The following is a 16532-nucleotide window of genomic DNA, read 5'->3' as shown; positions in this document are numbered from 1 at the left end:
CTGCCTTGTCTGAAGTGGAAAGAGGAATGAAACAAAATGATTTGGATGATTTGAATAGCTAAAACAGAGTAAAAGCAGCGAAGAAGAACACAACAAGTAACCAGGGACAGAATTAGTGAGAAAAGAAATGAGTACACTGAAGTGAATCACCTACAAAACAAGAAGACAGTGTAAGGATTAAACAATGCTAAATTAATATTGGCAGAAGATTTATAGGAGCGCAGAACCTGCTGGGTAACACATACCTGTCAACTCTCCTGGATTTCCTGAGAGATACCAGATCTAGGACCCCTCCCCTGGATGCCTGTGACTTCCCTAGTTATTTACTATGTGCTTCTAACAAACAATGAGGTGTTAGTACCATACTTTGGCCAAGGTATGTAGGCTCACAAGCTTTATTAAGGCGCTTTATATGTGAGAACTACATTGGATATTGTTCTATGAAATCTATTGGTTATTTCAAATTATTAGACCCCCAGTAACAATATGATTGAGTAACAGGTTGCACTCTTTATTCTGGAGCTTAAGCCCAGTTAGTTGAGGTTCTCCTGTGAGAAATGCCTATGTACTAAGGGTGGGGGCACACAGCAGATTTAGTCGCCTGGTGACTAATCGCCTCTTCTTCAGGGCAACAATCTCCCCAAACTGCCTCCCTGCCGGCTTGAATGAAAAATCACCAGCGGGAAGGCACTCGCGGCGCTTCGTTTTCCGAAGTCACCCAAAGTTTCCTCGTGAGAGAAAGGCAGTGAAAGGCAGTTAGGAAGATTGTCGTCCCGAAGAAGAGGAGATTTGTCGCAGGGGCGACTAATCTCCCCGAATCTTGCCGTGTGCCATTACCCTTAAAAATACATCTTGATTGACATTAGGTTTCCTGAACCTATAGCACATCTGCGCGCAATCTGCTCGCCTCCCGCAGGGCTGGTGACGTCACTAGAGGGCGCCCTGTCGGTGAACACCAGGAAGAAAACGCTGCAAGGAGTTCCAAAGCCACGAGCGCTCCGGCAAAAAGGACTTAATTTGCGGACAAATCACTGGGGGGACGATCCTCAATAAAACGACACACTAATTATATGCATTCAAATACTGAATGTCATGTGAGTGCATTTTAACCACTTTGATTTTTAAAGCAATAAAAGGTATTTTGACACTATTTGCTGCTGCATCTATCCTACAGCTTGTACCGGGGACGTGCGTTGACACCAAGGATATATTTTATATGCATTTGAAATTCACCTGTTTGTAAGTACCGACTTGAAAAAACTTTTAAGGATAGTTTTCTAAAAATATTCAAATAACCGACTCTGTGATTTGACGCCGCAGCTCTTTGCTGGTTTCTGAGCTGCCTGCTTGTTATCTTCAGACGCAGCCTAGAGATAGAGTTACGGTGACCTGCAGGCAGGTGGTGGGCCATGCGATCTGATCCATGATTTATGGGCGGAAGCAGAATGATGGAATGCGGACAGTGGGCCCACAGCCAATAATTTATCAGATTGCTTCTGATTCTAGTGGGGTCCGCTGCTTGTCAAAAACCGTACGGTCCAAATTAATCATTATTGTGTGATGGCATATTATCTAGGGGCCCACCAAGTCCGGGGCCCACCGGGTTATGTCCCGGGGCCCCAGCAGGCCAGTCCGACCCTGCTTCTAAGTTTCAAGCAGCTTGGCAGGGGACAGGGCTGGGCTCAATCTCCCCAGATTCAACTGCTTCTCTGTACCTGACAGTCTTACAGCTACTCGCGCTGGCTCTGCTCAGCTCTCTGGGAGACCCCGTGCATTTGGCTCCAAAGTCAGGCACACCCTTTCTCCCAAGGATGCACTGGGGTGCCCAGCCAATCGGATCGCTCTCCAGCATGCAACTGGGCTGGATGATGTCACAGGCAGAAAAACAGGGGAAGGATTGCTCATGTACACGGGGCATTCCCACAGGACAGTTCATTCGACTCAGGCGTATATGCTCCTCATGGGATGCATTTATGAAGGAGTCAATGGAATTATGGGATAGGTTCATTGAACGGGGATATGAAACTACAGTCATTAAGGAAGCGTTTGAGAAAGCGGTGAGATGCGATAGAACTAGTCTTTTGAAACATAAGTATCATACAGCACATAGTTCCCCTATGAACCATACGACCTCTGAACCTGAACCTAAAGGTAGGCCTAGAGTATGTATCCCTAAGAGAGATGGGGGCCAAAACACACAAAGTAGGGCCAAGTTGCGTTTTAGTACTAGATACTCAAATCAGTCATATAATATTAAGCGGATTATTCGTAAACATTGGGGTATACTATTACAAGACCCCTATTTGGCAAATGTTTTAGATGAGGTAACTTCATTTGTATTTCGAAAAGGGAAAAATATAGATTCTTGGATTTCTAAAAGCTTATATCACTCTGATACAAATATGCAAAATAAAAATTGGTTAAAATATAAAGGATCTTATAAGTGTGGACGTAGCAGATGCAAGGCATGTAGTGTGTTTCGTGTTTCACAAAATTTTGTTAGTACATCTACTCAAAAGCAATATACAGTACCCCAGTATTTTAACTGCTTGACGAAGGGGGTGGTATATCTAGCTACCTGCCAATGTGGGGCTCAATATGTGGGACAAACCACTCGGGCGGTAGGAGTTAGGATTTTAGAACATCTTTCAGCGATAGATGGGGGGATGAGAAATCAGCCATAGCCAGACATATGAAGTTGCAACATCCAGCCCCTGTGGATATCTCGTTCCAAATTATTGATAAACCACGCAAGGAGATTAGGAAAGGCGATGTGAACAAGAGGCTTTTGGGTAAAGAGGCACACTGGATCTACCACTTTAAGACTATAGAGGAACAAGGTGGTATGAACCGGGATTGGGAATTGTCCTGTTTTCTCAGTTAGTATTTTGTCATTCTGAACAGTGGGTATCTGATGTACAATGTTTTTAGGTATTCATAACTTCTATATGTTTTTTTGTTTTCTATTAGTGTTTCTTAACATATGACTTAGGTGAACCAAGGGTTAATATGGTTGTTGTGGTGAACTAAGGGTTAATGGTTTTATGGGGTGGGTTTTACCTGCACTTATGGGTATTTATGTTTGATTCCTGTGTGAACCAGTGTGCTTTTGAGCGGCTCAGCTCGCCTCATTGGCGGCGCGCCCCTGCATATGGGGGGTCTACATTTTGGGGCCCCTATTTGCCGCATGCTTAGGTAAACCTATACATATTGGGCATCAAACTGTTCAGTGGATTCCTGGCAATCATATTATGAGTGTTTTACATTGGTACCTAATGATGTGTGGAAGATATGATGCTGTAGATTGGAAGTGTTGGTCATTTTTCAAAAAAATTCACCAATTTCTATTAAAAATTATAACTTTAGGAAAGAATTGCAACTTGGTAGTTTGGAGTACAAAGATATATTTACCCATTTTTGAATCTCAAGAATCTGTTCTTTCTAATAATGGGTAGTTTTCTAGGGTAAACCTACTGTTAGTGGAATGTTTGGCCTTGAAATCAGAAGTATTCCATTTTGTGGAGCGGTGCTTTGGAAATTTGGTAGTGTACTGCCTGGAGATTTTGATCTATACAATTGAGAAATCTCCATAAAACTATTGTAGGGACCTATAGGGTTAATAGGCCCTCTAGAGTTAATCCCTTCACTCCTTTTGCTATTGGGCATGAAACCCTGTAGCAGAGCCTTTAGTTACACCAACAGCTATAGGCCAAGAGGTGTAATGACACCGTCCTGCCACACTGCTATATAATGTGTGGAGGTAGTGGCCACTTCCTCTTTGGCCTCTGGATAGTGATCCAGCTGGGTGTGCCCAGGGGGGCCTGGCTACAGCAAGGCCCAGAAAAGGCATGTGCTTTTGAGAAGAAGTCGGGGACCAGGAAAAGGGTTAAACCAGAAAACATCATAAAAGCATGACTCACTTTAGTGCAATGAAGTCTGTGCTGAGAAGTATTTAAAAGAGCTTACACAGCATTTATTCACATTGCACAGCAATATTCAAGTCCTCAAGATGTATTCCTTTTCATCCTGCTACCTCTTTGAACACTTAGTGGAGAAGGGAAAGTCCCAGCTAGTATTGATGACATCCATAGGCTGGATCAGTAACCTAACTTGGTTGGGTCAGCTCCCCGCAAAAAAATCTTCTGAGAGGTCCCAGCACAAATGGTCCCTCCTCCGCCCCCCCTCCCAACCCACTGCTTGCATCTTACTCACCAAATCACACTGCTGTACTAAAGGTATGAAAGGAGCTGGGAAGAGAGGAATGCAATAGACCCCATGGTCTGGGCCTTTCTGCGACTGGGGGGTCTGCCTTATACATAGTTATGTCACTGGGCTGGGTCATTTAGAGGTAGGTGTGAGTAAAGGTGATTTCCAGGTGAGGCATGCCCTGAGAAAGGAAGAAGCTCCTTATTGGCTCAGAGGTGTCAGGTGGGTTTCTTAGCCTATGAAGGAAAGCTGATCCTAGGTATCTGCCCTGGTAGACAATACTTCTTAGAGGTGGGTGGAAGATGCAGGAAGCCTGAGGCTAAATAGGTGCAAGTAAAGAAGATGTGTCCTGAGGTATAGAAGTGAGAGACATCCCATGAAAGAGGACTAGCTAGATAGAGGTTAGTTCTCTTTAGAGGAGAATTCAATCCCTCACTAATAAAAACCCCTACCCTACATAGTCCGCCCTCCCCCCCCCCACACACACACAGGTGATAACACCTTTAAGTGCCCCTAATCCTTTACTCACCTCTCATTGCAGAGTCAGCGCAGTGTAGCTCATGGACACCATCTTCACTACCTTAGTCTGTTAGGGTTCCTGACTTCTGACTAGCGAGTGTGTGAATGCAAATCTGGAAAGGACGCCTCCGGCTGGGATGATATGAGCTCGGGAACAAGAAAGACACAGCACACATGATGGCAGTTCAAACTTGTTTATTTTATTGCTCTTTAAGATAAGTATTTATACCCTTGACATAGCTTGCAAACCCATTTGCTTACATGTTGTCACATGGGTATTGTTCACACAAGCCAAAGTTACCAGAATACACTAGAAAAAAACACTACATACTGCTCAAGCTCATAATGCTTGGCCCATGCGCCAAAAGTGACAGAAATTGCTGAGAGGGAAAGAAGAGGACCTGAAGAATACCGAAGAGCCAGAAGGTGCCCATGACTTCTGCTGCACTGACTCTGCACCAATAGGTAAGTAAAGGATTAGGGGCACTTACAGGTGTTATCACCTATGGGGTGGAGCAGGGAGGGGGGACCATGTAGGGTAAGGGGTAGGGGTTTTATTAGTAGGGGGTTCAATTCTCCAGTTAAGTGAGGACCAGCTGCTGTAATAGCATTTGCTAAGAGTGAGAATTAAGTAGAGAAGCCATAACCTTGCAATGAGTATCATTTATGCTTATTATATTTGTTAAGATTTTAATATTTCTGGAAATCTTTTTATGCCACAATAACTGATGTGTGTTCCCTGGTACATAACTCAGGCTTTAGCCCACCCCAGACAGACTTGGTTGCTTGGCTTCAAGGAATGAGGTCCACCATTAGCTCGTGTTCATTTCTGACCCTATAAAAATGTATTCAGCCATTTTCCAAGTGGATTGTAATACATTTTTATATAGAATATTTTATTGTATGGACAGTAGTTTTATAAACATTATCCAATACTTCAAATTGATGTAATAGTTAAGGCCAAATGATGTGTGTGCCGCGGAGCAGTCCTGACAGTACTAAACAGCGTTAGTCAAGATCTTGCTGAGTTTGTTATTACTAAACTGGTGCGTCCAACTTGTCATTCAATCTCTGGTATTTATACATTGAGAGTAAGAGACAAGATAACTTTTGTTGCATAAATCTCCTGAGACTGTTACTCACTCAGATCCTTAAACATATAAATGAATGTTGATTGTAAAGAGTGGCATAGCACTCACCCAATATTATAATTTAGTCTCACTCAGCCAACGAATTTTGGCGGTGCAGGAGGCAAAAAAGGGGTAATTAGAAAGATATAGACAGTGTCTCCATTTTGCACACGGTGACTTATACTAACATATGGTCATTGTGAGGAACTCAAGTACTTTTAGCCATTCAATTAGAATACCTATGACACAATATATTTTTTTAAAAGGTATAAATTTTAATTCATCACTATTAAAAAGATTTTTCAAATCATGTGTACAAAGTTGATGTCATTTAACCATTTTTTTAAAAATACAATAAATAGAATATCACAATTCATGTAACAATTACGTATAGATTTGATGTATTAGAATTCATTAGTGAGAAAGAATTATTGCTTGGAGCTTGTATTAGAAAGTCCATGGATTCCTGTTAGAAGGAGAAAAGAATAGATGTCGGAAAGAAATAGCGGAGGAATGAATCAATGAAGACACCCGCTCTGAGTGGTTAGAGAACAATCTCTGAAGGGATTCCGCGTGCTGGAAATGATTAGAGTCATTTGTTACTTTTGTTACTTTTGGAGATTACAGTATCCTATGTAGAGAGGAATACTGAAAACATGTAACAATATAGACCGCCTTCACTTTTTCTGCAGCCGTGTCGGTTTGCCGAAAGCTTGTAAACCAGTAAAACGATACACTGATTGGCTCACTATACGCCGGCTGCAATTTATATGCCTGCGAGTAAGCCGCTTCAAGTATACGTTACCCTCAGTTCAAGGTCTGTGTTAATGTCTTTTATCCAGACTCGGATATCTCAGACTCGGATATCTCAGACGCGGATATCTCAGACGAGGGAATACACGTGTATCTCTGGATTTTGCGGTTTATTCATGGAACGTCCAGACTTATCGCAACCTTTACTTGGGAGCGGGTGATTCCTCCATCATGACACGCCAACGCGCGTTTCACCAGACAGGCTTCGTCAGGGCGTAATGATGTCATTACCTGGCAACTTATTTAAATGCCTGAGAGTGAAATACGTCAGAATAATAAACCAATGAACTTGCTATTTGTACATACAACTTTTTTAACATTTTTTTACACACAGATTAATTATTTAGTATAAACCATTAATTGTGTCATAAAGTATCATAGGTCATCTCTACATTTGAATTAATCAATTTTAACTTAAATTTTTAATTTTTTAGTTTTTTACTTACTGAGGTATTGTTAAACTTTTTTATTTATTTATTAACCATCAATTATTACATTTAACGATTTTCAATAGCTTAATAAGCTTGTAATCAATATTAATTTTATAGCAGGTCATTTCTACCTACTATATCCATATTCATCACAATACTTGACTATAGTATGTTATGAGAACAGAGCAACTTTGCTTGCGTAGGCTATAAGAAAACCAATACAGAACAAAGAACATTAGCAATCAAATGGTAATAAAGAAACTTCTTCCCACGAATACTCCGAATTTAATATCTTCATTTAGGCCATTAGGCCATTTTGTGTTAAGCTCATAGATCCATTGTAACTCTTTTCTGAGCAGAATTTTATCTATATCTCCACCACGAATGCCCAGTGTGACCTGCTCAAGGCCCACTACTTTTAGATTTTTTACATTACCACTATGTACAGAGTTGAAGTGGCGGGCGACTGTACTTTTTATTGATTTCCTTCTTATATCACCCACATGCTCCAATATCCTTGTTCCTAATGTCCTCTTGGTTTTCCCAACGTATCTTATGGGACATTCACATTCAATTAGGTATATTACTCCCTTAGTTTGACAATTAATAAAATCATGTATCTTGTACTTTTTTCCATTATTAATATGATTAATTTGAGTACATTTTTTTATAAACGTGCAGCATTTGCAATGGCCACATTTGTACATACCACGTTGTCGTTCAGGTAGCCAAGTGGTGACCTGCTCAGCTCTGGAGCCAATATAGTGACTTCTAGTGAGTTTGTCTTTTAAGGAAGGGGCTCTCCTTGCTGTCATCCTCGGATAGTTTCCTATCCAAGTTTGAACATCTGGATCTGCCGAAAGGAGGTCCCAGTTATTTTTCAAGATATTTTGTATATCTCCCCATTGATTGTTATATTCTGTAATGAATCTTATTACAGTATTATCATCTTTTTTCTTTGATTTGTACAGCAACTCTGAGCGTGCTGTTCCTTTTGCTCTTATGAGCCCTGTATTTATGGATTTTTTGTCATAACCTCGATTATTGAGTCTTTCTGTTAGTTCTAGAGCTTGAAAATTAAAATCGTCATCATAGGTACAATTTCTGCGAATACGCAGAAATTGTCCAATCGGTATGCCTTTGACTAGAGACTCTGGATGGTGGCTTTCGGCCCTTAACAGGGTATTAGTAGCTGTAGCTTTTCTATATGTTTTTGTGCACAAAATGCCATCTTTCTTGAAAATTAATAAATCCAAAAAAGCTATTTCTTGTTCATGAAAACTTAAAGTGAGTTTGATATTTTTATCATTGATATTTAACTCATCTACAAATCTATGGAGTTGGGATAACCCACCTTCCCATAATAGTAATATATCATCCACATATCTCACCCAGAGAGCCACGTGTTCGCCGGCCCATGTCTCCATTACTGTGTGGACCTCTAGGTCCTCCCAGCGGCCTAAGTGCAGGCAGGCATATATCGGGGCGCACGTGGCTCCCATTGCCGTTCCTCTAATCTGTCGGTAGAACCTATCATCAAACACAAAGACGTTGTTGTTGAGTATAAAATCCAAACATTTTAAAATGAAATCAGAATGTTGTTGATATTTTTGTCCTCTGCTATACAGATAATCACAGCATGCTTTTACACCTATGTTGTGCGGAATTGATGAATAAAGGCTTTCAACGTCTAAGGTTACAAGCAAAGTAGTTTCAGAGATGGGAAGTTGATCAATTTTTCTAATTACATCTGTTGTGTCCAATACAAATGAGGATAGAGTTGGAAGAAAAATCCTCAAACTCTCATCTACGTATTTACTCAATGGCTCAGTGATACTTCCCATCCCTGAAACTATTGGGCGTCCTGGTGGATTCTCTAAACTTTTATGTATCTTGGGGATCACATAAAAAGTGGGGGTGGTAGGATCACTTACATACATATAAATGAATGTCCTGCTATCACACACACACAACCCTATACATGTCTATAAATGTTACATGAGCTACACATCATTGGAAAACCATCACCTTTATTGTTTAGCACACGGTTGTCCTTATTTAGGTGGAACAGTAACAGTTCTTCAAAGTTGCCTCATAACCATAAAGTGCTTGTACGGAGTTTGCTATTCTTAAAGGGGAACTATCATGAAAATGATATATATAAGCATCAGCATGCTGAAATAAGAAACTTTCTAAATACAAACAAATGAAAATTCTGTACCATTTCTGAAATAATCAAGTTCATCTTCACTCTCTCTCAGCATCTGTTTCTCTTCATTCTGTCTTCATGCAGCAGTTGGGTGTCAGATGAATGATCCAATAAATCTTATAGGGGGGCTCCTTTCCTAGCAGATGTATTAGAGCTCACTCAAATAAGTGATTCCAGTACAAACAAAATCTAACAAAATAACTGCCTTTTGCTGCATGTAGAGAGACATGATGTCTGGGGATTTTAATACGGTGAGCTCTAATACATCTTCTAGGCAAAAGGAGCCCCCTACAAGATATATTGGATCATTCATCTGACACCCAACTGCTGTATGAAGACAGAATGATAAGAAACAGATGCTGATAGAGGGAGAGAAATAGTACAGAATTTTTAATTGATTGTATTTAGAAAGTTTCTTATTTCAGTATGATGAAGCTTATATTAAATTTTCATTTTCACAATAGATCCCCTTTAAATTACAGGCAAGTTGCAGCAGGCACTTTCATAATGGGCATCGCATCAATTCTGGCTCACAGCATTTATAATGGGATTAGGGGCTGATTCAGTTAGCAGATGTTAGTTGTGGTTGAGAATACTACATAGTGATGATCCGCATTTCCTTGTAATGCTGTTGATCCTACTTGCCTTTGACTGATTTCTGTTTATCACTCCCCACATGGATATAAAAAGACTAATGCACTTGTTGCAAAATAAGAAGGATTTTGCACCAAGCAGAAAAATTGTGCCCCCCTTGGCTTATCAGTCAGTAATACGCTGATTGTGCTGCTATTTGCATATAGTGTGACAGTGCCTTTATCGCTGTAAATCCAAATATAGCGGAGGTTTGTGGAGTTGGATGGGACAGAACAATGGAGATGGCAGAGATCAGTGGACTCCTCATCTAATGTCGTCTCTATTACTGGTGTAGGGATAGGGGGATACTCTGCAATTAGAAACAGATCATATAATCAGAATACATCAAATAAAGAAGGTTTATACATCATTATAATAGTTGTTTTGAGTATTCCTTGGTTATTGCTTAGGGAGCAATCCAATTCACAATAATACAGTAATCATTGCTCCTCTTTTTACCTACATTTTGATAACAGACAGCCTCAAGTTAAAGGACCAGTAACATCAAATTTTTTTTTAAAAATTTGTTTACAACGAAAAACAAACACCAAGAAAAAATATACTTTAAAATCACAAGTCTTTATTAAGAAACAACTTACCAAAACTCCACTTCCTATCCTCTTCAAAAAAGGTGATACGGCGACCATCCAACCTGCAGCGCTCGATTCCTCCACCCTGGTTATTCACTGACAGCATGCGGCTGGGAAACCCCCGGGATCAGGCCAAGGCATGAGCTTCTTCCCTGGGAGAGATGGCTAGCGGTGGCTCAGACTCAGCACGGTCCTCTCAACCTTTTGAAGCAGCATCACAGCCGCACTGGGACAGGTTCTGGGAGAGTGAAGCGGCATGTCTTCATCCACCTCCAGCCCCTTAGCTGCAGCCATGGGATTTAGGATGTACCCAGCCAGTGAAGGTAAGGCTTAGTAAGGAGCCGTGCTACTACTCTATGTATATGTACTTACCCAGTGCGCTTCCCCGGCTATGGAACACTCATGTGGATGTGGTTAAAGATGGTACACAGGCGCAGACAGCGATCCCTGTTGGATATTGGCATGAAGAAGTTTTTATTGGGCTGCATGTGGATGGAGACCTGGCGAGACGGAGACTTGCCGGGATGCTAGAATTGCATCTTTAAGGCTAGGGCCAGAGGGGCAGAAATCAGTCAATTTTAGCCAAATCTTCTTCTTGGCTTGCGTCAGGAAGCCTTGTGTTGACTCCGGCACAAACAGACTCTGCTGATTTTGGCTTGCAATGCAAAGTCTCGTGTTTCTTTTCTGTAATCCACCATGTTTGTTCATGCTGGAGCTGACACAAGGCTTCTGAATGCAAGTAAACAAGAAGATTTAACTAGCGGTCAGGGGCTAAAATTTTGCTGGTTTTGGCAGGTTGATTCCTGCCCGAGCAGCCATAGCCTAACTAGGGAAAATGTAAATTTTGGTTACTTCCCCTTTAAATTTTTTTTTTTTTTTTTTAAGTGTAGCTAAAATGTGACAGTGTGTAGAGTCTTCAAAGTAAAGTAAAGGGCTGCAACATCCAAGTTTATCTATCAGCTGAATCCATGTGTTTTTTCTATAAGTCTGGCTACTCTCCTAATGGCTTGTGTCATTCTCTGTGTAACAATCAATTCACTTCCTCCATACAAGTCTATTGTGAGCTGCAACAACTCTCACCCCCTCGTGCTCACACTCACTTACCCAACACGGTCAGGTTGTATGAAAAGTCTCTCACTTCTCCATCCTCCAAAAAAATGATTCGCTCAGTGTAGATGCCACTATCTTGGAGTCTCAGATCTCTGATCTCTAATGTTAATTCATATCCATCCAGACGATTTTGGAAATAAGGGTTTTCATTGTACTCCTTTTGAGACCATTCAGCCACGAGTATTGTTTTCCCCTTGACAAAAGTCGTCCATGAGACTTTATAATATTCATAAGGGAGATCTGGTGTCAGTGTGGCAGTCTCCCCTACATAGGCAGTCACCTGGAGAGGGCTGTCTCCTCCTGTTGCAACACATAGAAGTAGGGAATGATCAGCACTCACACTCACACTCACATTTCAAAGGTCAGTTTTCAGATGAGACAGAGGGAATTTCTCCTTAGTGAAAGTACAAAGTGTTCATTATTACACTGTAGTATTCACTGCCTATATATGATCCTGTACAAAGTATATATTGTTATATTGTATAATATATGTTGGATATACAATTACATTGATGTTATATACCACACTATAGAGATTGATTTTGATGATTTTTCCTTTTTTTTCTCCTTTTTCAAGGGTATTAAAAGTATTGGGGACCTACATAGAACACCCTGGGTGCCGACAAAACATTTGGCATATCTTGAAACGTCTCAGGAAAGTGCTGAGTGTGATATGGAATGTTTGTCATATGGGCGTCTCAGGTATGTTATACTAATATACAATGCTATTTGTATTTTAACTACTTTTACTATTTTCCCAAATCACAAGGTGTTTTGAGTACTAATGGACTTTTTTTTTTTTTGGAAAAACCAATGGACTTTATTGGGAATCTATTCACTGGGATTAGACTTGGACAATTTTTAGTAAAAATTGTTTTTGAATTTTTTGTATATTTTTAATTAAAAACCTTCCCACAGGAAGGGGGTGTGGCTTGTGTTTACGCCCCTTTCCCTCACTTTAAAAGGATTGTTGATGATGTAACATGGGGCTTGATAAAGGGCCTGGGAGGTCCAAAACTTTGCCTTTTTGTATGCTATGGGCTTAATAAATTTTACACTTGAGCACTTTTTGCAAATCTAACAGTGCGCTGCTGGGGATTTTTCAACGAGGGATATACAATTACCAGCATCTCACCAACCACAAATAGCCTCAGACAGAGAATCATGGTCATTGTAGTCAAACAGCAACTCCAGGGTCTTACGTTAGACACTCCCAGATTTAAGGTTTTATTCTCAGGTGGAGGCCCAACTTTTCTTCATGAAAATTGGTAAAACATATTAAAATCAATGGGCGTTTTTGTGCCAGGACTTTTTCAGAGTAACATTCATTGGGGTCTATGGGTCTCAACAAAATCTAAACCTGGTGAAAATGATGCTCGTCGCTAATTCTGAGACAATTTGCAATTGGTATTTATTTCTTAAAAATCTTTCATGTTTTTATTTGCCTTTCTCTTCTAGTCAGTGTCGGACTGGCCCATCGGGATACCAGGAAAACTCCCGGTGGGTTCAGGTGTCAGTGGGCCCTCCTGCTGCTAAACATTTGGCCTATTTCATGCCCATTCCCTATTTCTATGAGAACAAAGAGACTAAATAGATGGAATAATGGATTATAGTATGTAAAGCAAAGAGACTAGGAGAATAGAGGTTGAGTGAGGAGATGAAGAATAACAGCACTAAGAGTGGGCCCCTGGTCTAAGATTAATTGGTGGGCCCCTGGTCAAAGGTTTTTGGGTGGGCCCCTGGTGTCCCAGTCCGACACTGCTTCTAGTTCTCTGTAACCTGAAATGTTATGTAATATTCTAAGCAATAGCAGCTCTGCAACCACAAACCAGATTCATTTTGAGGCTGGATTTTTATTGTTACTAATGTTACTGATCTATCTAGTCAGACCACTCCTGTTCATTTTCCAATCATTTAAAGGAATAGTTCAGTGTGAAAATAAAAACTGTGTAAATAGACAGGCTGTGCAAAATAAAAAGTGTTTCTAATATAGTTAGTTAGCCAAAAATGTAATATATAAAGACTGGAGTGAACAGATGTCTAATAAAACAGCCATAATCCAACTTCCTGCTTTTCAGCTCTATAACTCTGAGTTAAGGTGGTCATACACGGGCCGATAAAAGCTGCCGACAGACCGAGTCGCCAGCTTATTGGCCCGTGTATGGGGGCCCCCGACGGGCTTCCCCGATCGAGATCTGGGCTTCCCCAGATCTCGATCGGATGGGGTTAAAAATCCCGTCGGATCGCGGCCGCATCTGTTCGTTGATGCGGTCCAGCGATCCGACCGCCCGTTTGCGAATGTGAAGGATCCGATCGTTGGGCCCTAGGGCCCACGATCGGATCAGCCCGATATTGCCCACCTCAAGGTGGGCATATCGGAGGGAGATCCGCTCGTTTGGCGACATCGCCAAACGAGCGGATCTATCCGTGTATGGCCACCTTTAGTCAGTGACTTGAAGGGGGGCCACATGGTACATTTCTGTTCAGTGAGTTTGTAATTGATCCTCAGCATTCAGCTCAGATTCAAAAGCAACAGATATGACCCATGTGGCCCCCCCTCAAGTCTCTGATTGGTTACTGCCTGGTAACCAGGGTAACCAGTCAGTGTAAACCAAGAGAGCTGAAAAGCAGGAAGTAGTGTATAGACTGACTGGTTATACATCAAATCACTGCAGCCTTTATACATTACATTTTTGGCTAACTAACTATATTAGATACATTTTTTATTTCGCACAGCCTATCTATTTACCCAGTTATAATTTTTACACTGTACAATTCCTTTAAACACCTGGCAATCAGATACACTGAAGAGCAACAATGCTAAACGTTCACTGCAAAGTGTCTTATTAATAGATGTTACTGGTTCAATGGGGATGCAAACGCTAAAATTGTAATTGTATTGTGCTGAACAAATTGTAAGTGACTTTCCAATTTCAAATTGTCAGTGGCTTTAAAGTAAATATAACTATTATATTTATCTGCCCCTTTCTATTTCATGTAGCAGAGGCCAGTGAAGGAGCACAAACAATAAGCTCTTTTGAGAGACAGAACCAACAAAAATACTCTTTTTAACTACAATTAATAATAATAATAATAATAATATATCAAAACCATTAAAATGTGTTAGTGAATATACACTGGAGCATTGCTTAGAATTGCATCTTTAAGGCTAGGGCCAGAGGGGCAGAAATCAGTCAATTTTAGCCAAATCTTCTTCTTGGCTTGCGTCAGGAAGCCTTGTGTTGACTCCGGCACAAACAGACTCTGCTGATTTTGGCTTGCAATGCAAAGTCTCGTGTTTCTTTTCTGTAATCCACCATGTTTGTTCATGCTGGAGCTGACACAAGGCTTCTGAATGCAAGTAAACAAGAAGATTTAACTAGCGGTCAGGGGCTAAAATTTTGCTGGTTTTGGCAGGTTGATTCCTGCCCGTGCAGCCATAGCCTAACTAGGGAAAATGTAAATTTTGGTTACTTCCCCTTTAAATTTTTTTTTTTTTTTTAAAGTGTAGCTAAAATGTGACAGTGTGTAGAGTCTTCAAAGTAAAGTAAAGGACTGCAACATCCAAGTTTATCTATCAGCTGAATCCATGTGTTTTTCTATAAGTCTGGCTACTCTCCTAATGGCTTGTGTCATTCTCTGTGTAACAATCAATTCACTTCCTCCATACAAGTCTATTGTGAGCTGCAACAACTCTCACACCCTCGTGCTCACACTCACTTACCCAACACGGTCAGGTTGTATGAAAAGTCTCTCACTTCTCCATCATGCCATAAATAGATTCGCTCAGTGTAGATGCCACTATCTTGGAGTCTCAGATCTCTGATCTCTAATGTTGACCAATTGTTAAATACTTGCAGGCGATCATGCATAGTCCTGCGCATGTTGAACTCTTTGTCACTGAATTCAGCCAGGAGATGTTTTCTCCCATCGTTAAAAAACATCCATAAGACTTTATTAACTTTATCAGTGACATCTGGGTGGGGTGTCAGTGTGGCAGTCTCCCCTACATAGGCAGTCACCTGGAGAGGGCTGTCTCCTCCTGTTGCAACACATAGAAGTAGGGAATGATCAGCACTCACACTCACACTCACATTTCAAAGGTCAGTTTTCAGATGAGACAGAGGGAATTTCTCCTTAGTGAAAGTACAAAGTGTTCATTATTACACTGTAGTATTCACTGCCTATATATGATCCAGTACAAAGTATATATTGTTATATTGTATAATATATGTTGGATATACAATTACATTGATGTTATATACCACACTATAGAGATTGATTTTGATGATTTTTCCTTTTTTTATCCTTTTTCAAGGGTATTAAAAGTATTGGGGACCTACATAGAACACCCTGGGTGCCGACAAAACATTTGGCATATCTTGAAACGTCTCAGGAAAGTGCTGAGTGTGATATGCAATGTTTGTCATATGGGCGTCTCAGGTATGTTATACTAATATACAATGCTATTTGTATTTTAACTACTTTTACTATTTTCCCAAATCACAAGGTGTTTTGAGTACTAATGGACTTTTTTTTTTTTTTTGGAAAAACCAATGGACTTTATTGGGAATCTATTCACTGGGATTAGACTTGGACAATTTTTTTGAATTTTTTGTATATTTTTGATTAAAAACTTTTTGCTGTCATTTTTAATAATAATTTTAAAACGTTAAATTTTTAGAATCACATGGGACATATGTGTTACAGATATATAAATAACTGATATATTGTGATTGGATGTTCACAGGAAGGGGGTGTGGCTTGTGTTTACGCCCCTTTCCCTCACTTTAAAAGGATTGTTGATGATGTAACATGGGGCTTGATAAAGGGCCTGGGAGGCCCAAAACTTTGCCTTTTTGTATGCTATGGGCTTAATAAATTTTACACT

General features: G+C 40.5%; 1 protein-coding gene across 2 annotated transcripts in view; it reads right to left on the bottom strand.

Moving 5' to 3' along the window:
* The window catches only part of LOC121397224 (CD48 antigen-like), a 626518-nt gene extending 610281 nt beyond the window's left edge, over positions 1-16237 (bottom strand). Inside the window, exons 1-3 of one of the 2 annotated variants that reach the window (XM_041573644.1) lie at positions 15366-16220; positions 11636-11941; positions 9730-10251 (exon numbers count right to left, since the gene is read on the bottom strand). In XM_041573644.1, coding sequence (XP_041429578.1) covers positions 9974-10251; positions 11636-11941; positions 15366-15585 — 804 coding nt within the window. In that variant the 5' untranslated portion in view covers positions 15586-16220 and the 3' untranslated portion in view covers positions 9730-9973. Of the gene's footprint in view, positions 1-9729; positions 10252-11635; positions 11942-15365 lie in introns of those variants that run through there. The other variant, XM_041573645.1, reaches the window with a different exon arrangement.
* Between the last annotated feature and the right edge of the window lie 295 nt (positions 16238-16532).

This window comes from Xenopus laevis, chromosome 8L (genome assembly GCF_017654675.1).
Source record: "Xenopus laevis strain J_2021 chromosome 8L, Xenopus_laevis_v10.1, whole genome shotgun sequence".
Taxonomy (NCBI): domain Eukaryota; kingdom Metazoa; phylum Chordata; class Amphibia; order Anura; family Pipidae; genus Xenopus; species Xenopus laevis.
This window is presented reverse-complemented; position numbering and strand designations above follow the sequence as displayed.